This window comes from Protopterus annectens, chromosome 14.part0 (assembly GCF_019279795.1).
Source record: "Protopterus annectens isolate FY-2018-M chromosome 14.part0, PAN1.0, whole genome shotgun sequence".
In the NCBI taxonomy this organism is placed as follows: domain Eukaryota; kingdom Metazoa; phylum Chordata; order Ceratodontiformes; family Protopteridae; genus Protopterus; species Protopterus annectens.
Genome location: NC_056748.1, coordinates 64758932 through 64779902, shown reverse-complemented (window position 1 = coordinate 64779902; position 20971 = coordinate 64758932). Strand labels below are relative to the sequence as shown.

The 20971-nt window shown below is 44.4% G+C and overlaps 1 protein-coding gene across 1 annotated transcript in view; it reads left to right on the top strand.

Annotated features, from left to right (window-relative positions):
- The window catches only part of DDX21 (DExD-box helicase 21), an 835772-nt gene that overhangs the window by 134418 nt on the left and 680383 nt on the right, over positions 1-20971 (top strand). Inside the window, exon 5 of the mRNA XM_044055776.1 lies at positions 9244-9361. Coding sequence (XP_043911711.1) covers positions 9244-9361 — 118 coding nt within the window. The remainder of the gene's footprint in view (positions 1-9243; positions 9362-20971) is intronic.

The window sequence follows — 20971 nt, the reverse complement described above, 5'->3', positions numbered from 1 at the left end:
ACCTATTTTTGTTATACAAATTTGATTTTAGCCTTCCTTGGAGGGCACCTGGCATCTGGGGCAAGAAACACTGAAGAAGATGGCGTCGGCTGATGCTTATATACTCCAGCCGCTCTGACGTCGGAGAGAAATGCGACATCAGCCGACGTCGGACCCAGACTTTGGAATCCGGCCGACCGAGGGCTGCCTGAGGCAGGACAACCCATATGTTATGACTGCAGTTGCATATATATTGGACATCTACATTTATGGTAGGTATAAAATTGTACTTTCTCCCCTGCCGGCAGGCAGCCCTCGGTCGGCCAGAATCCCAAAGTCTGGGTCCGGCGTCGGCTGTTCAACCATGCTCCCTGAAGTCAGTGCGCCAGGAGCATAAAGCTGACAGCCGACGCCATCTTCTCCAGTCTTTCTTGCCGTGCGGTGATAGCAGTTTGCAAGTGCCGGTCGGCTGACTCCTGACGAATTTTCCTGATATACTTCGGTCCAAAGACTTTCTTCTCCACTCACAGCTAAGTACCCCGTTGGGGAAACTTTTTTCTTGCTCCACTCCGATGTCAGAAAAAGTTAATAATTGTATTTCATGTGGGAAGCAAATACCTCATAAGGATTTTCATTCTTACTGTATTCCTTGCTTTGGCCCTGACCACGATGTAGCTAGTTGTCGGTTTTGTGCTAGATTCAATCATCGTACAATTAAGCGAAGGTACGATTTTGCTTTTCATTACTTCGGTAGGCGCTTTAACTACAAAATGTCGTCGGATACAGTCCCGGCTACCGGAGTTCACAAGCGTCGCAAGGATAAAGACAGGCCTCCGAGGTCCAAATCTGATGGCGCACAAGCGGAGCTAGCTTCAGGTTCGGCAGTCATCAGTGAGGCGCTTTTGCAGCCCCTGTCGTCGGCCATTTCAGAACCGAAGGCTGAAATGGACTCTCATGAGGAGCCAACTAGGCCTTTAAATATTTCTGTTGCAGGACCTTCGGACAATGCTCCTTCGGATGGGTCCGGAGCCACTGTGCAGGTACCGGCTTACGAAGGGGTTTTCAGGCCTATTCAGCTCTTAATAAAGGCAAAGACAAAGGCAAAGACTCCTTCAAAATCAAAGACTTCAACACAGGCCTCTTCTGAACCAGCTCCTAAGTCACAGAAACAGTTACTCAAGATGGCGGAGGATTTAATACTATGATTAGGGGTTCTCATCCCCCTCCAGACAAAAGGCCAAGGCAGGATGTTTCTTATGATTCCTCTGATCAGGCTACTGTTTCCTCAGTTTCTTCTTCTGATCAGGAATATTTTTTCCCTCCTTATGAGGATTCTGATGCTGAAGAATCCATTCCTTCTGCTTCTCCCCCTGAGGATTTTTTTTTTGGGGAAATTTTGCAAACTTTGCATGAAATGAGGGAACATTTCCATTGGGAAGGACAGGAATTTTCAGAATCCAAGAAAAGACTGAGGGAATTTCTTCTTCTTCCTCAACATAGACCCCTGGCTATTCTTCCTGTTTTGGATATTGTGGATGATGCCTTTTCGGAGGCTAACTTAACCCCTGACTCCTTTCCTCCTGCTCCTGTTAAGCCTGATGGATATTACAGGGTTCCTGCTTCCCATCAGCTTTTATACAAGAACCCTTCTGCTGACCCTGAAACCATTTCTCAGGGTCCCAAGGGAGTTAAGGCCGCTTCTGCCAAAAATCCCATTCCTACTGAAAAGGATTCTCGATCCTTAGAAAGATGGGGCAAAAAGGTGTACACTTCTGCTACTTTGTCCATTAGGGCTTTAAACTGTCAGTTTCATATGTTTAAATACCAGCAATTTCTATTGTCTGTCTTAAAACAGAAGCTTACTTCCATTTCTGCCTGTGCAGATGATAAGGAATTACATGACTTATTGCACGCCACTGAACAAGGTTGGGAAGCATGGTTTACACTGTGGATTTGATGCCTTGGAGGCTTCTTGTAGGGCTGCGGCCTCTGGCACAGTCATTAGAAGGCATGCATGGCTAAAGGAACAGAATTTACCTGAACAAATAAAGGCTAAATTATTGGATGCTCCTGTTCAGCATGATGTTTTGTTTGGATTTAAAGCTGAAGAGGTAATTAAAAAGATGGAGGATAAGGCGAAATCCATGCAAACAGTTAAAGATTTCTTACAAGTACAGCCTCCTAGATTTAGCAGGAATTGGCCTTCTAAAAATTGGTCCTTTCCCGCTTCTGACAGGCCTCAGAGGGGTAGATATAGACGTTCCAGAGGGAGGCCTCAGACGCAAGCTGCTTATAGACCAAGACAGTGGACTGCTTCCACCCCTAGAGGAGGAGAGGACAGGTCACAATCTCAAAGGAAACAAACTCAATGACTCCCTCTGTTGGGCTACAGGAACTTCTTGCCTGGAAGCCCCTCTCGGAGGAAAAATCTCTCAAAATTGGACTCAAATAACCCAAGACAAATGGGTTTTGGATGTGGTTTTAAGAGGTTACAAATTCCATTTTCATACCTTGCCAAGGCCAAGCGGATGCCCAGACCTTCCATAGCATCAATGGATGGAGGCCTTAAACCAGGTGGAAGCTCTTTTGGCTATGAATGCCATAGATCAGGTTCCTCTTTCAGAGATGGGAAAAGGTTTTTATTCAAGGCTTTTTCTAGTCCCAAGGAAGCAAAACTCATGGAGACCCATTCTGGATCTGTCGGTCTTGAACACCTTTCTAGAGATTCCAAAATTCAAGATGCTTACTCTACAGCAGCTACTTCCAATGCTGTCCAAAAATGCATGGATGGTAACTTTGGATTTAAAGGAGGCATATTTACACATTCCCATCAGGCAGGATCGCAGAAAATACCTCAGGTTCAAAGCCGGATCGAGGCACTTTCAATTCTCTGCGCTGCCCTTTGGATTATCTACTGCGCCCAGGGTCTTCACCAAATGCCTGGCTCCAGTAGTAGCTTACTGCAGACTCAAGGGAATTCAAATTTACCCTTATCTGGACGATTGTCTTATTCAGGCAGACAGCAAGGATGCCTTACTCCAGCATCTAGAATTTGTACAGAACCTCCTCAAGTTCCTGGGATTCTTTGTAAACATAAAGTCAAATTTGACACCATCACAACAGATAACTTTTCTGGGGGCGCTACTAAGCTCCACAACCCAGATGGCATTTCTGACATCCGAAAAACAGTTACAGCTGGCTTCAACTTTCAGGATTTTGGCAACGTTAACTCATCTATCTGCAAGGAAATTCCTGCAGGCTTTGGGTTACATGGCCTCCTGCATCCTTCTCATACCATATGCAAGACTACACATGAGGAAAATACAGTGGTACCTAAAAAGTGTATGGTCTCAGCATTGCCACAGTTTAGACATACTGATCTCCATCCTTCCTTTCCTTCAAAAGGAATTTCTTTGGTGGTCCAGGGCATGTGCTCTAAACAAAGGGAAGCCCTTCAGTCTGCCTCATGCCTCTCAGATTCTAACCACGGACGCCTCGGATTATGCTTGGGGAGCCCATTTTCAGGGCAATTGTTTGCAGGGCCTTTGGACAAAGGATCAGAAGCACCTGCATATCAATTTAAAGGAAATGTTAGCCGTTCAGAAAGCTCTATTGGCCTTCAGGAATCTTTTACAACCAGGACAACTGTTAATACGGACAGACAACACCACAGTTATGTGGTACATAAACAAGCAAGGGGGATCTCATTCCTACCCCTTTTGCAGACTAGCCATGCATCTATGGAACACAGCTCTAGCTTGCAATCTGGATCTTCAAGCTCAGTTCCTACCAGGGAAACAAAATTTCCTGGCAGACAGTCTGAGCAGAAATCTTCCGGATCCACACGAGTGGATGTTGGACATCAAAATATTCAGGATGATAACAGCAGTCTGGGGATGTCCTCACATAGACCTCTTTGCATCCCATGTAAATCATCAACTACAGACTTTTTGCACCAGGACTTTCCACAGAGAAGCTTGGAAAGTGGACGCCCTGTCATTCAGTTGGAGGAACCTCTCGGGATATGCCTTTCCGCCTCTTCCTCTTCTTCCACGGGTTTTATTGAAGATAAAACAGGACAAGCCCAAGAAGATGATCTTGCTGGCTCCAAATTGGCCTCGGCAGTTTTGGTATCCAACTCTAAAAAACCTATGCCTGGAGCCCCCTTGGGTTTTACCTCATTCACCGAACCTTCTGTCCCAACATCAGGGTCAGGTTCTACACTCTCATGTCAGAACTCTCAGCTTGGCAGCCTGGTTAATCCAGGGCCTTTGATTTCTTCTTTACTGCCCAAGCAGGTTATGGATGTCATTTTAGAAGCCAGACGTCCTAGCACTAGAAAATCTTATGCAGGAAAATAGAAAAGATTTTGTTCCTGGATGCGGGCTCAGGATTCTGATCCTCTTCTTCCTAACATTACTTTAATTTTACTTTACTTGTCAGATCTCTTACATAAGGGTTTTTCTTTCTCTTCCATTAAGATACATGCCTCTGCTATTTCTGCTCATTACAATACAGACCCTCCCATTTTTTCCCACCAGCTCATGCAACAGTTTCTCAGAGGAGCTAAGAACTTAAGACCTCCTAGATCTCCTCCTATTCCTGCTTGGGATCTCAACTATGTTTTGGAAAAACTAACCTTGCCTTCTTTTGAGCCTGCTGCCTCTTCTGGTATCAAGTTTTTATCTTGGAAGACAGCCATCCTGTTAGCCCTAACCTCGGCCAGGAGAGTTTGAGTTACAAGTTCTTATGGCTGTGGAGCCTTATATTATTTTTCATCAAGACAGGCTATCTTTGAGGACTAATCCTACCTTCATGCCTAAGGTGGTTTCCAAGGTGGCTTTAAATCAAACTATACACTTGCCAGTCTTTTTCCCCACTCCTCAAAATAAAGGGGAAAGGATCTTACATTCCTTGGATGTACACAGACAGCTACGTTTTTACCTGAACAGAACCAAGGACATCAGAAAATCAGATCAATTGTTTGTTTCTTATGCTTCAAATTCCCAAGGTAAAGCCATTTCAAAACAGACCATTTCTAAATGGATTGCTCATGGAATCAGATTTTGTTCTCACCATGGAAGGCAAATCCAAGGGAGTATACGGACTCATTCCACCAGAGCTGCTGCCACTTCTGCGGCCTTCCTCAGGGGCGTTCCTACCAAGGACATTTTAGAAGCTGCAACTTGAGTTCAGTGCATACATTTTCTAAGCACTACAATCTACCTCTCTACTCTAAGTCTAGGGCAGGCTTTGCCTCTGCAGTCCTGCGGGGCCTTTTAGCCGCCCCTTCCTCTCTATGACCACCTCCCTTTCTTTCAGCTTTGGGATTCTACCCTACAGTCATGACTGCAACAGTGAAACACGATGAACATAGTACAGTTGTGTACACCTACCATAAATGTAGATGTTCCAGTGTCTTCACTGTTGCAGTCTGGGTTTCCCTCCCTCCTGTTCCCTCTTATTTTTACTTTTGTGTATTTCCTTTTTTTCACCATTCTTCTGAGGTGTGTTTGCAAAGGTTATGGGACCTTTTTCATTTTGGGACTCCTGACATCTGGGGCAAGAAAAACTGGAGAAGATTGCGTCGGCTGTCAGCTTTATGCTCCTGGCACTCTGACGTCAGGGAGCATGGTTGAACAGCCGACGCCGGACCCAGACTTTGGGATTCTGGCCGACCGAGGGCTGCCTGCCGGCAGGGGAGAACTCTACAGTCATGACTGCAACAGTGAAGACACTCGAACATCTACATTTATGGTAGGTGTACACAACTGTACTTTTCCCTATCTAGACGATTGGCTTCTTACCGCTCCGACCAGGAATCTCCTAGTCCGCAGCAATACTTGCACTCAAGGTCTCGCTCTCTGCTTGGGGATTACAATCAACAAGGACAAATCTCAAATGTCCCCAATGAAGACACTGGAATTTATTGGAGCGGTCTTCAAAACTAACATCCTGCCAAGCTTCTCTCCCCCCTCACAGGCTTTTGAAAATAAGACACCAAATCCAAGACCTTCTTCCTTCGACCTATGCATCAGCACATCTTGTACTGCAACTCTTGGGCTCCATGGTGGCTACCATTACATTAGTACCACTAACAAGACTGCACATGAGAATCCTGCAGTGGCTCCTTCCCACACCGTGGTCGTTGCTAACTCACCCTCTCGACTTCATGATACGTCTTACAAACCGTTTCAAGGACGAAATGCTGTGGTGGATGAAGCCACAAACGAATCTTTGGTGTAGACCTTTCTGTCTTCCCCCACCCATGGCCACGGTGACCACGGACGCTTCCCTGTTAGGGTGGGGGGGCATTTCTAGGGAAAGACTGTCCAAGGCACCTGGTCCCCCATGGAGGCCAATTTGCACATAAATGTCCTGGAACTGAGGGCAGTTCTCTTAGCATTGCAAGCGTTCCATGCATCCCTACCCTCTGGAACCATTGCAATTCAGTCAGACAACATGTCAGTCATCTGGTATATCAACAAGCAAGGTGGAACCAGGTCTTACCTCCTGTGTCAGGAAGCCATGAGGATTTGGCACTGGGCGATAGCTTCCAACCGCTTTCTTATAGCAACGCACATTCCTGGGAGTTCCAACCTTATTGCGGACAATCTGAGCAGGAAAATCCTGATGCCTCACAAGTGGGTCCCTCAACCCTGTAACAGCGGATCGGATCTTCCAACTCTGGGGCAAACCTTGCTGCGATCTGTTTGCTTCCCCTCTAAACAACAGATGCAGAAGCTACTTTGCCCTGACCCCCCCCCCCCCCAGGGGGAACTACCGAGGGATGCTCTAACACACGATTGGCCCCTGGGTCTTCTGTATGCCTTTCCCCTCATTCCAAAATTTCTCTAGAAAGCTGAGAGATTGAAAAGCAAAGTGATACTCATTGCCCCATACTGGCCCCGTCAAGTCTGGCTCCCATTTCTATGGCCTCATCTGATTCACAGCCCATGGATCCTGATCATTCCCAAGACCTGTTATCACATCCTCCGGGACGGATTCATCCGAACCTGCACAGTCTCAAGCTCACAGCGTGGTTCCTCCACTTCCAATAATTACCAAGCTGCTTGACATCCCATCTCCTGTTCGTGAAATTCTTCTGGCTTCACACAAACCTTCCACCAGGAAAGTTTATTCTAGTAAATGGACTAGGTTCTCTATTTGGGCCAAAGATTAGAAGTTAGACCCTTTCTCGCTGCCTGTTCAAAAGATCCTACAATACCTGACTACTCTTTTACATGCAGGAGCCTCAGCTTCAACGATCACTGTACATTTAGCAGCTATCGCCAATTTTCATAATGTTCTTGATAATTCTTCGATTATGTCACACCACCTATGCAAGACATTTTTGAAAGGAGTATTGCATGTTAAACCTCCGGTCAAGCCTCCCTTAGAAACCTGGGACTTGACTTTGGTACTTCAGTCTCTCACAGGTCCTCCGTTCGAGCCCTTTGATTCATGTGATTTAAAATTTTTTGTCATGGAAAACCTTACTTCTAGTAGCACTTACCTCAGCGAGAAGAGCATCTGAGCTGCAGGCCTTGAGTGTCAAGAGATATTACTTGATCTTCCACATGGGTAGGGTGTCCCTTCGTACTGACCCTTCTTTCTTGCCCAAGGTCATTTCTGGATTTTCCATTAACCAATCTATTGACCTGCTGGTTTTCTCAGCATTCTAATAGAGGGGAGTACCTTTTGCACATCCTTGAAGTGCATCGGCAGCTTCATTGTTATTTGGACAGGACTAAATCTTTCAGGAAAACGGATCAATTTTTTGTGGCCTTTGCAGGACCCAGATTGGGTAAACCTGTTTCCAAAGTGACTTTATCCTCCCGGCTTAAAAACGTCATTACCTTTATCTACCAACAGAATAAGCTATCCTTACCTTCCTGAATAAAGGCTCATTCTACCAGATCTATAGCTATTTCTGTAGCATTTCATTCCAGAGCCTCTATGGATGATATCTGTGCAGCAGCCACTTGGGCAAGACCTCATACCTTTATCTCTAATTGCAAATTGGATTTGGCCTCTAGGGGACGAGCATCTTTTGGTTGTATGGTGCTCAGGAATATCCTTCCTTAGGGCCACCCAGAATTCAAGTAGCTGGGGACTCGATCCTAATAGTAATTAATGAACAAAGATTTACAACATCAGATAAAGAAGTTATGTCTTACCATAATGTTCCATCTGTGTTGTAGATCTTTGTTCATTCGTTACTTCCTGCCCTCCTTCCCCCTGCCTGGAGTCCTGGTGGACTTTAGGAACTCCTGGTTAGGGTATTTGCTCAAACAGAGCCTTTTACTATTTTTTCTATTACTACATCTATTGTATAGGGGCTGGCAAACTCGATCTGGAGTAACTAGGAGAGGGGCATTATGGGTAGGTCTTTGCTGAAAGTTTTTGGCTGGTGCGAGCTTGGAAACGGCCGTATCGGTTCCAAGGACGGAATTACGGTTCTAATAGTAATTTATGAACAAAGATCTACAACACAAATGGAACGTTATGGTAAGACATAACTTCTTTTTACTGTCATGCAAAACTTTTATGGCTGTCATTTGAAATCTTAAAACTGTTTGTATGATAACCTGTGGTTTGTGTTGTGCAAGAATACCACTAAAGGCAGTGCGGAATGAAAGTGGCACATTGAGCTGCAGAGATCATTGACGGAAAATAGCACGGAGGGTCTTAGAACATGAGGTGGCGCAGTGTAGAGTTAGATGGGTCCTTGAGAGAGAATGGCATGGGAGGTCTCAAAGCATGAGGAGATGGCAGTATGAGGTTAGATGTGTCCGGGGGGGGGGGGGCACCGAGGGTCTCTCCTGAGCATGAATAGGTGGTGAAGTAGCAGCTGAGACCTTCACCTCGTGTGTAGGGTGTAAGTGCAGAGATGTTTGCTCAACTCTGTGTCATAGAGTGCAACCCCAGTGACATGGCTATGAGTAATAGCCCAGCCATCAGGGGAGTGAGTAGAGTGATGAGGAAGGGACGGTACTATTAATGCCCCTCATGGGACAGGAGGACCTAACAGGAAGTGTGTTTCTAACTGGTGGGACGTCAGGGCTTACTTTTTCTATTAAAAAAAAAAAAAATTGGAAATGCCATTGAATGTTACATTAAAGAAGACTTGGATTTTTACACTGGTTTATTTCTGTTTGCTATATGTGACTCAAAAGTGAGCTGTGGCAGAACCATTATACTTGCAAGACAACATCTTCACAGCCTGCTGTTGCCTTACATTTGTTATTATTATTTTAACAGGTGTTGGTCCTTACTCCTACAAGGGAGCTGGCCCTGCAGGTAACCAAGGACTTCAAGGACATCACCAGGCAACTGTCCATAGTCTGTTTTTATGGTGGCACTGCATACAATGCTCAGAGTAAGTGGTGCTTCAGAATATTTGAGAAAAAGTAGTTCTAAAGACACAACACAGTATCTTGTTGGGTTTGATTTATGATTGTTCCAGTTTAAAAAAATCAGTAACTTTCTTTCATTACAAAGCACTGTTTTCTTTAAATATTCTGTTTTGTGTCTTGCATTTGCAGTTGTACTGGACCTTTAGTCTGAGCTGCAATTGTACTGGACCTTTAGTCTGAGCTGCACGTGTTTGCTGTTTAGGGCAAGGTACGTCTAATGGTTAGGCACATCGATTCTGCTAAAGTTCTACTGCTTTCTCTTTAAATTTATTCATCTATATCTCTGATAAAGGTGATGGATTAAAATGTAGAAATGCTTAGTACCACATGTTTCTGCTTTGGCAGCTATGTATGTACGTATATCTATAGCTGCTTAGATATATATGTACAAACGCACAAAAGTATATTTGTGTGTGTGTGTAAATACATATATACATATATATATATATATATATATATAGTGCAATGAAAAGTATTTGCCCTCTTCATGATTTCTTATTTCTTTGCATGTTTGTCACACTTAAATGTTTCAGATCATCAAACAAATTTAAATACTAGACAAAGATAACCCAAGTAAAATACTAGACCAAGATAACCCAAGTAAACACAAAATGCAGTTTTTAAGTGATGATTTTATTTATTAAGGAAAAAAAAAAACTTTCCAAACCTACATGGTCCTATGTGAAAAAGTAATTTCCCACTTGTTAAATCATGAAGTAACTGTGGTTAATCACATTTTTGGGAAAGCAGAGTTCAATTTCACTAGCCACACCCAGGCCTGATTACTGCCAGGCATGTTGAATCAAGAGATCACTTAAATATAACCTGTCAAACAAAGTGAAGTAGGTCAAAAGATCCCAAAAAGGAAGACATCATGCCACGATCTAAAGAAATTCCGGAACAGATAAGAAACAAAGTAATTGACATGTATGTGTCTGGAAAAGGTTACAAAGCCATTTCTAAAGCTTTGGGATTCCAGCGAACCATGGTGAGAGCCATTATCCACAAATGGAGAAAACATGGAACAGTGGTGAACCTTCCTAGGAGTGGCCGGCCTACATAAATTACCCCAAGAGCCCAGCGACGACTCATCCAAGAGGTCACGGAAGAACCCAGAACATCATCTAGAGAACTGCAGGCCTCACTTGCCTTAGTTAAGGTCAGTGTTCATGACTCAACCATAAGAAAGAAACTGGGCAAAAATGGCATACATGGCAGAGTTCCAAGGCGAAAACCACTGCTGACCAAAAAGAACATAAAGGCTCGTCTCACTTTTGCCAAAAAAATATCTTGATGATCCCCAAGACTTTGGGAAAATATTCTGTGGACTGATGAAACAAAAGTTGAACTTTTTGGAAGGTGTGCATCCTGTTACATTTGGCGTAAAAGTAACAGGGCATTTCAGAAAAAGAGCATCATGCCAACAGTCAAGCATGGTGGTGGTAGTGTGATGGTCTGGGGCTGGTTTGCTGCTTCTGTACCTGGACGACATGCTGTAATTGATGAAACTATGAATTCTGCTCTCTAGCAAAAAATCCTGAAGGAGAATGTCCGTCCATCAGTTCGTGACCTCAAGCTGAAGTACACTTGGTTCTGCAGCAGGACAAGGATCCAAAACACACCAGCAAGTTCACCTCTGAATGGCTTAAAAAATAAAAACAGAATGAAGGTTTTGGAATGGCCTAGTCAAAGTCCGGACTTGAATCCAATTGAGATGCTGTGGCATGACCTTAAAAAGGCGGTTCACGCTCGGAAACCCTCCAGTATGGCTGAATTAAAACAATTCTGCACAAAAGAGTGGGCCAAAATTCCACAACAGCGGAATGAAAGACTCATTGCCAGTTATTGCAAATGCTTGATTGCAGTTGTTGCTGCTAATGGTGGCACAATTAGTTATTAGGTTTAGGGGGCAATTACTTTTTCACATAAGGCCATGTAGGTGTGGATAGTTTTTTTTTTCCTTAATAAATAGTCCTCACTTAAAAATTGCATTTTGTGTTTACTTGGGTTATCTTTATCTAATGTATGATGATCTGATACATTTAAGTGTGACAAACATGCAAAGAAATAAGAAATCAGGAAGGAGACAAATACATTTTCATTGCACTATATCTATGACTCTGCTTTAGTAGATCGAATGTTCACATACCAGGCTTTCATAATGCCGAGATGAAAAAGCCGAAAACCTCACATCACCGACATCCTTTCCACTTCAGGTAAGTAACCGCTTGGCCACCATGTTTAACTTTGCCCCTTACCCCTGTGGTAGTGTGATCTCGGAGATGATATATTTAGTTAGGGGGGTGAAGCCCCCCCCACATGGGTGGGTTTACTTTGCTTTAGTTTTAGTTTACTTTTCAGTTTCACCCAAGTTGTTACTTACCTGGAGTGGGAAGTCTGTGATGTGGGGTTATCAGCTTTTTCACCTCTTCATTATGAAAGTCTGTAAGGGAACGTTCAGTCTACTAAAGTAGACCCATATATGTATATATAGGTGTGTGGTGTGTGTATCTGTGTTAGACCACGGTTTCAGAAACCTGAAATTCATACGAGGCCATTTGATAGAGTTTCAGAGAATGCGAACAGCAAAAAAAAAAAAAACACACATCTACCTTACGTTTATGGAAGGGGGGCAAGCTCCACTGCACCCCTCATGTCCCTCCAAATTATATATACCAACTCCAAGATCACACTACAGTGAAGAAAACGGTAAATTTCCCTGTTCTTGCTGTACAGTGATCTCCAAAAGCTTCACGTTTTCAAATACTTTTATCATATGTTCTCGATCATATGAATATAGAGTTTCTGAAAACTCGATCAACTGATGGGGATCCGTGTGTGTGTGTGTGTGTGTGTGTGTGTGTGTGTGTGTGTCATATACAAAGTACATATACTTGTACACACACCTAATATCTGCATGTATAAACATGTACACGTGTGTGTGTGTATATACATATGCGTATGCGTTTTTTTTTTTTCTTTACAGCTTGTGTATTCCTTGTTTTGCCATTTTGTTACTTGTACATGGCTGTTGGTGGATTTTTAAAGAAAATGATTTTCAGAATTTACATTTTATCTGCTAGATATTACAGGTATTAAATTGATGGGCAAACGGACTTGACACTGACGGAGCAGATCTCTTGATGTTCTTCGTGTTTCACTGTTGCAGTCATAACTGTTGGGTGCTCCTGCCGGCAGGCAGCCCGAGGTCGGCCAGAATCCCAAAGTCTGGGTCCGGCGTTGGCTGTATAAGCTAGTATCCTGACGTCAGTACGCCTTGGTACATAGCCCTCAGCCGACGCCGTCTTCTCCAGTCTTTCTTGCCGTGCGGTGGAATGCAGCTCGCAAAACGTTGGTTGGCGATTTTCGAACAGCGTATTTGGTTGTTGTCGGTCCGAAGTTGTTACTTCTCTTCTCAAAGCTAAGTACCCCGTTGGGGAATCTTTTCTTGTTCCTCCGATGTCAGAAAAAGTTAATAATTGTATAGCGTGTGGAAACAAATACCTCATAAAGATTTCCACTCTTACTGTCTACCTTGCTTAGGCCCTGACCACGTCTTTTCTTGTTGTCGCTTCTGTGCCAGGTTCAACTCTCGTACTATCAAGCGCGATGCGATTGGGCTTTAAATTATTTTGGCAGACGCTTCAATTATAGAATGTCGTCGGACACTACCGGAGTTCAAAAGAAGCGCAAAGACAAAGACAGGCCTCCGAGGTCCAAACAGGACTCGTTGCAGCTGGAGCCAGTGTCCGGTTCGGCTGTCGTCAGTGAGGCGCTTTGCAGCCCTGTCGTCCGCCACTTCTGAACCGATGGCCGTCACGGACTCCCATGGGGAGCCATCAAGGCCCACTATTTTATCTGCTGCAGGACCTTCGGACGTCGCTCCTTCAGATGGGTCCGGAACCGCTGTGCAGGTACCGGCTTCTGAGGGGGTTTTCAGGCCTACTCACATCACTATTTCAAAGGCAAAGACAAAGACTCCTACTAAGTCTAAAGTTCCAGCTCAAGCTGCTTCTGAATCCACTCCCAAGACACAAAAACAATTATTGAGGATGGCTGAAGATTTGCTTACAATGATTAGGGGTTCTCGCCCCCCTCCTGAGAAAAGGCCTCGACAGGATGTTACTCTGGATTCCTCTGACCAGGCTTCTGTATCTTCTGTATCTTCTGTTTCTTCCTCTGATCAGGACTATTCCTTTCCCCCTTATGAGGATTCGGATGCTGAGGATTCTTTGCCCTCGGCCTCTCCTCCTGAGGATTTTTCTTTTGGGGAAACCTTGCATGAGATGAGGGAACATTTTCATTGGGAAGGACAGGAATATTCTGCTTCCAAAAAGAGGCTTAGAGAATTTCTTCTTCTTCCTCAGCATAGGCCTTTAGCTATCCCTCCTGTCTTGGACATTGTAGATGATGCTTTTTCTGAGGCTAATTTGAATCCTGATTCCATGCCTCCTGCTCCTTCTAAGCCTGATAGATTTTATAGGGTTCCTGACTCTCATTTATTTTTATTTAAAACCCTTCTGCAGATCCTGAAACTATTTCTCAGGGCTCTAAGGCTGCTAAGGTTGCTACTTCTAAAAATCCTATTCCCTCTGAGAAGGATTCTCGTGCTTTAGACAGGTGGAGAAAAAAGGTATATACTTCTGCTACCCTGTCTGTAAGGGCTTTAAATTGCCAGTTTCATATGTTTAAATATCAGCAATTTCTTTTGTCTGTTTTAAAGCAAAAGCTTGCTTCCCTTCCTGCTTGTGCAGAGGATAAGGAACTTCAGGATGTTTTGCATGCTACTGAACAGGTTAACAAGCATAGCTTACATTGTGGTTTTGATGCTTTGGATGCTTCCTGCAGGGCTGCTGCCTCTGGCACTGTGATTAGGAGACATGCCTGGCTTCGTGAACAAAGTTTACCTGAACAGGTTAAGGCTAAGTTATTAGATGCCCCTGTTCAACAAGATGTTCTTTTTGGTTCTAAGGCTGAGGAAGTTATTAAAAAGATGGAAGAAAAGGCAAAGTCCATGCAGACTGTAAAAGATTTCTTGCAAGTTCAGCCTCCTAGATTTTCCAGGAATTGGCCCTCTAAAAATTGGTCCTTTCCCACGTCTGACAGGCCTCAAAGGGGAAGATATAGGCGCTCCAGAGGTCGTGGTCAAGGCCAGACCTCTTACAGATCACCTAGAAGGGGAGAAGACAGATCCCAATCTCAAAGCAAGCAAACTCAATGACTCTCTCGGTTGGGCTTCAGGACCCCTTTACCTGGACGCCCCTCTCGGAGGAAAACTGTCTCTTTTTTACAGAAATTGGACTCATATTACCCAGGACAGATGGGTATTGGACGTGATTTTAAAAGGTTACAAGTTCCACTTTCACACTTTGCCAAGGACTCACGGTTGGCCAGATCTGCCAAAACTTCAATGGTCAGAGGCCTTAACTCAAGTGGATGCTCTTCTGGCCATGAGAGCCATAGAGCCTGTTCCACTCTCGGAAATGGGAAAAGGGTTTTATTCAAGGCTGTTTCTGGTTCCCATAAAACAAAACTCATGGAGACCTATTCTGGACCTTTCTGTGTTAAACACCTTTTTGGAAATTCCAAAGTTCAAGATGCTTACTCTGCAACAGCTTATTCCAGTGCTCTCTCAGGACGCCTGGATGGTGACATTGGACTTAAAGGAAGCCTATTTGCATATCCCTATCAGACATGAACGCAGGAAATTCCTCAGGTTCAAGGCAGGTTCGAGGCACTTTCAATTCTCTGTTCTGCCCTTTGGTTTATCTACTGCGCCCATAGTCTTCACCAAGTTCCTGGCACCAGTAGTGGCTTACTGCAGACTTCAGGGGATCCAGATTTACCCCTATTTGGACGACTGCCTTATTCAGGCAGACAGCAAAGATCTTCTGCTTCAACATCTGGACTTTGTTCAACGTCTTCTCCTATTACTGGGATTCTCAGTGAACATAAAAAAGTCACACTTGATCCCTTCTCAACAAATGGTATTCTTGGGAGCCCTCTTAAATACAACCTTACAAAGGGCCTACCTCACTCCAGAAAAAACAAACTCAGATGGCTTCTACTTTCAACACCTTGGCAACTCTATCTCAGCTCACTGCAAGGAAATTCCTGCAGGCTCTGGGCTACATGGCTTCCTGCATTCTGTTGATTCCAAACGCAAGGCTTCACATGAGAAAGCTTCAGTGGTATCTGAAAAGTGTATGGTCACAGCATTACCACGATCTGGATATTCTGATTCCTCTGATCCCCTGCCTCCAGAAGGAGTTCCTCTGGTGGTCCAGGGCATGCACTTTAAACGAAGGAAAACCTTTTCGTCTCCCTCAACCTACTCAAATCCTAACCACGGACGCCTCGGATTATGCTTGGGGAGCACACTTTCTAGACAATTGCCAGCAGGGAACCTGGACAAAGCACCATCTTCACTGGCACCTCAATCTGAAGCAAATGTTGGCAGTTCAAAATGCCCTTTAGCCTTCAAAACCTTTTACAACCAGGGCCTCTGCTAATTGCACAGAAAACACCACGGTCATGTGGTACATCAACAAGCAGGGGTTCTCATTCATACCCGCTGTGCAGACTAGCTATGGGTTTATGGGACACAGCTCTAAATTTGAAGCTGCATCTCCAGGCTCGATTCATTCCAGGAAACAGAATCTCTTAGCAGACAGCCTGAGCAGAAACATTTCAGATCCTCACGAATGGATGCTAGACACCAACTTGTTCAACAGGATTACTGCAGTTTGGGGATGTCCCCAGATAGATCTGTTTGCATCCCATCTCAATCATCAGCTGCCTCGCTTTTGCACCAGGTCCTTCCACAAAACAGCATGGAGAGTGGATGCCCTGTCCTTCAGCTGGAGAAGCCTTTCAGCATATGCCTTCCCTCCTCTTCCTCTACTGCCTCGGGTACTACTGAAGATAAAGCAGGACAAGCCCAAGTTCCTCATCTTGATTGCTCCAAATTGGCCTCGACAGTTTTGGTATCCAACCTTAAAGCTCCTGTTCTCGGGGCCTCCTTGGATTCTTCCACTGAACCCTTCGCTTCTGTCCCAGCATCAGGGTCAGTTACTACATTCCAATCTCAAGACCCTTTGCTTGGCAGCTTGGCTCTTCAAAGGAATTTGATTTCCTCTAGTCTTCCCAAACAAGTCTTGGATGTTCTTTTGGAAGCTAGACATCCTAGCACTAGGAAATCCTATGCCTCTAAATGGAAGAGGTTTTCTATTTGGATGCAGGACCGAGGCTCTGATCCTCAGGTTCCTGATCTCTCCTCTATTTTGCTTTACTATTTCGGAACTTTTATCTAAAGGACTTTCCTTTTCTTCCATTAAGATTCATGCTTCTGCTATCTCTGCACATTTCAGTTCTGATCCTCCTGTTTTTTCACATCCTTTGGTGAAGCAGTTCTTGAGAGGGGCTAAAAATTTGCGGCCTCCAAGGCCCCCTCCTGTCCCTGCCTGGGACCTTAATTATGTTTTAGAAAAACTTACTTTGCCTCCTTTTGAGCCTGCTGCATCTTCAGATATTAAGTTTCTATCCTGGAAGACTGTTCTTTTGTTAGCATTGACCTCTGCCAGAAGGGTCTCAGAGTTGCAAGCTCTCATGGCTGTGGAACCATACCTTATTTTCCATCAGGGCAGAGTATCCTTGAGGACCAATCCTACTTTCATGCCTAAGGTGATTTCGAAAGTGGCTTTGAATCAGACAATTCACCTTCCTACTTTCTTTCCAAATCCTCAAAATAAAGGGGAAAGGATTTTGCATTCATTAGATGTGCACAGACAGTTACGATTTTACTTGGACAAGACTAAAGATTTCAGAAAGTCTAACCAATTGTTTGTTTCCTTTGCCTCCAGTTCTCTTGGAAAACCTATTTCTAAACAAACTATTTCCAAATGGATTGCTTATGGAATCAGATTTTGTTACACTCATCATGGGAAACAGTTTCCAGGGACCATTAGAAGTCATTCTACTAGAGCAGCTGCTACTTCTACAGCTTTCCTCAGAGGAGTCCCTACCAAGGATATCTTGGAAGCTGCCACTTGGAGTTCTGTGCATACTTTTCCAAGCACTACAATCTCCCTTGTTTTCTAAGTCTAGGGCAGGCTTTGCCTCTGCTGTCTTGCAGGGTATTCTTGCCTCCCCTTCTTCTATCTAAAGCCTCCTCCCCTCTACACTGCTTTGGGATTCCACCCTACAGTTATGACTGCAACAGTGAAACACGAAGAACATAGTACAGTTGTGTACACCTACCATAAATGTAGATGTTCGAGTGTCTTCAGTCTTGCAGTCGGGTTTCCCCTCCTATCCCCTCTTTCTCTCATATTTGTGGTGTATTTGTGTTTCCTTGTTGGATTCATTTTTGATTTGTTGGGCACTTCTGACATCTAGGGCAAGAAAGGCTGGAGAAGATGGCGTCGGCTGAGGGCTATGTACCAAGGCGTACTGACGTCAGGATACTAGCTTATACAGCCGACGCCGGACCCAGACTTTGGGATTCTGGCCGACCTCGGGCTGCCTGCCGGCAGGAGCACCCAACAGTTATGACTGCAACAGTGAAGACACTCGAACATCTACATTTATGGTAGATGTACACAACTGTACTTTTCTTAACATGGCAGTTTAGTGTTTCTGATTTCCCTCGTTATTAAAACAGTTTTATGGTAATTTCTCCAAATTGGGGAACTTAAGCATTTATATCTTTGCTAAGTGGAGCCATTAAGCACTTTTCCCCCCTCTAATTGGGGCTTTGTTGCTCTGGTGGTTAGAGATTGCACAGTGTGTGCTTGCAAATTCGGTTCTGATGAAGTAAATACACTTCTACATTTAGTTTGATAAGCTGAAAATCTGTAGGTGTTCAGACAGCTGGTACAGAGGCAACTTTTTATGAGCAGTCAGCTGAACATCTTAAAAAGGTGCAAATTCCACTTGTTTCCCTTGGGGGCACAGACTACTTTTCTCTTGCCCAGTCTTAGAGATTAAGAAGTTGGTTTAACTGGGATTTATTATTGCACCGGCATAGACACTTGATGATCCCTTTCACCAGCTTTTCGCATCAGTGACACTTCCATGTAGTTCTGCTGGGTTGCAGTGGTAGGTAGATTAAATGTACCTGGACATTGCATGCTTTTTCTGCCTTCAGGAAAGGACATGTGAAGGATGCCATGTCTTGTATTCTCAGTGAGGAGTCATTGTCAGTAACTAAACAGCCTTCAGTGAGATGTTCTTCATGTTTCAATGTTGCAGTCATTACATTTGGGTAATCCTGCTGGCAGGTTGCCCTCAGTCGGCCTGAATTCCAAAGTCCTGGTCCTGCGTCAGATGCGGTCTCCCCTTCCCTGACGTTAGGTTGTCAGGGGTATAAAAGATGCGGCCGACACCATTTTCTTTAGTCTTTCTTGCCTCGCGGTGCCCGAAGCAGAAGCAGTTAGCAAGTGCCGGTCGGCCGACTCCTGAGATTTTCATGTTCGAGTTTCAGACCTGAAGTCTTCAATAAAGCTAAGTACGCCGTTGGGGAAACTTTTTTTTCTTGCTCCAGACCGTTGTCAGAAAAAGTTAATTGTATTTCTTGTGGAAAGCAAATATCTCAAGGACTTTCATTCTTACTGTATTCCTTGCCTAGGCCCTGATCACAACGTTGCTGGTTGTCGGTTTTGTGCTAGCGTCGTTATGATTTTGCTTTAAACTATTTGGACGCCGGTTTAATTATCCAGAAATGTCGTTGGATAGCCATCCGACTACCGGAGTTCACAAAAACGCAAAGAAAAGGAGAGAGACAGACAACCAAGGCCCAAAACCGACGACGAAGCTTCTCCTAAGCCAGTTGCTGGTACTCAGTGAGGTGCTTTCGCAGCCCCTGACGCCTGCTACTTTAGAGTCGCAGCCCGCTAACTACTCCCATGTGGAGTCGGCCATACTGCTGGAAACTCAAGGTATTGGAGCCTCGGATACTTTTCCTTCAGATGGGTCCAGAGCCGCTGAGCAGGCACCAGCTTCTGAGGGTGTATTCAGACCTAAACATCTTTACATTAAACCAACCTCAGCTTCAAAGGCAAAGACTAAAGCAAAGAAACTCAAGAGCCACATGGACAGGCCTCTATGCCCAAAGAAACAGATGCTCAAAGTGGCCGAAGACTTAATTACTTTGATCAGGGTTACCCATCCCTCTCCTGATAAGAGGCCTAGGCAAGAGTCTGACTATGAATCTTCAGATCAGGTTTCTATTTCTTCTGATTCCTCTTCTGACCAGGAAGTTTCTTTACCCCCCCCCCCCCCCCCATGAGGATTCTGATGCTGAAGAATCTATACCTTCAGCTTCTCCTCCAGAGGACTATTCTTTTGGGGAAACCTTGCATACCATGAGGGAGCATTTCCACTGGAAGAGCCAAGATTTTTCAGAATCTAAAAAGAGGCTCGGGGATTTCCTTTTCCTACCTCAGCACAGGCCATTAGCCATTCCATCTGTGTTAGATATAGTATATGTGTTTTCAGAGTCTAGTCTTACCCCTGACTCTCTACCTCCAGCTCCTGTTAAGCCTGACAGATATTACAGGGTTCCTGACTCTCATAAATTCCTTTTTAAAAACCCTGCTGCAGACCCAGAAACTATTTCACAGGGTCCCAAAGGAGTTAAGGCTTGCGCTGCAAAAAGCCCTACCCCCTCTGACAGAGATTCTAGGGCACTGGATAGATGGGGCAAAAAGGTTTACACATCATCTACCTTGGCTGTAAGAGCCTTAAACTATCAGTTTCACATGCTCAAATGTCAACAACATGTCATGGCATTGCTTAAACAAAAAATGTTATTAAACTCTGAATGTGCATAAAACAAGGAAATGCAGGATTTATTGCATGCAGCTGAACAAGTTGGAAAGCATGCTTTGCAATGTGGTTTTGATTCTTTGGAGGCCTCCTACAGGGCCGCAGTTGCGGGTTCTGTAATTAGGAGGCATGCTTGGTTAAAGGAACAAAGTCTGCCTGATCATGTCAAAGTTAAATTATTAGATGCACCTTTACAGAATAACTCCTCCTCTGCCTTAACACAAAACAAAGTATTAAAGAAAATGGAGGACAAGGCTAAATCTGTGCAAACTGTCAAAGATTTTTTACAAGTACAGCCACCTAGGTTTAGTAGACACTGGCCTACAAAGAATTGGTCCTTTCCTGTGTCAGACAGACCTCAAAGGGGTAGATCCAGACGCCCTAGAGGCAGATCCCAGATGCAAGGTTCCTCCAGGTCAAAGCAATGGGGGGCTTCTACCTTCAAAGTTGGAGAAGACAAATCACAACTATACAGGAAACAGTCCCAATGACTTTCCCTCTGCCTGCGCCAAGCACTTAACTTCTGGCAGCACCCTTAGGGGGAAAATTAGCACTTCTCAAAATTGGCACATTATAACCCAGGACAAGTGGGTTCTAAATATCGTGTCACAAGGCTACAAGTTCCACTTCCATACCCTGCCAAAGGCAAGAGGCTGGCCAGATCTGCCAAAAAAATCAATGGGCAGAGGCACAAAAACAAGTCTCATCCCTCATGGACATGGTGGCCATTCAACTATTACCAGAGC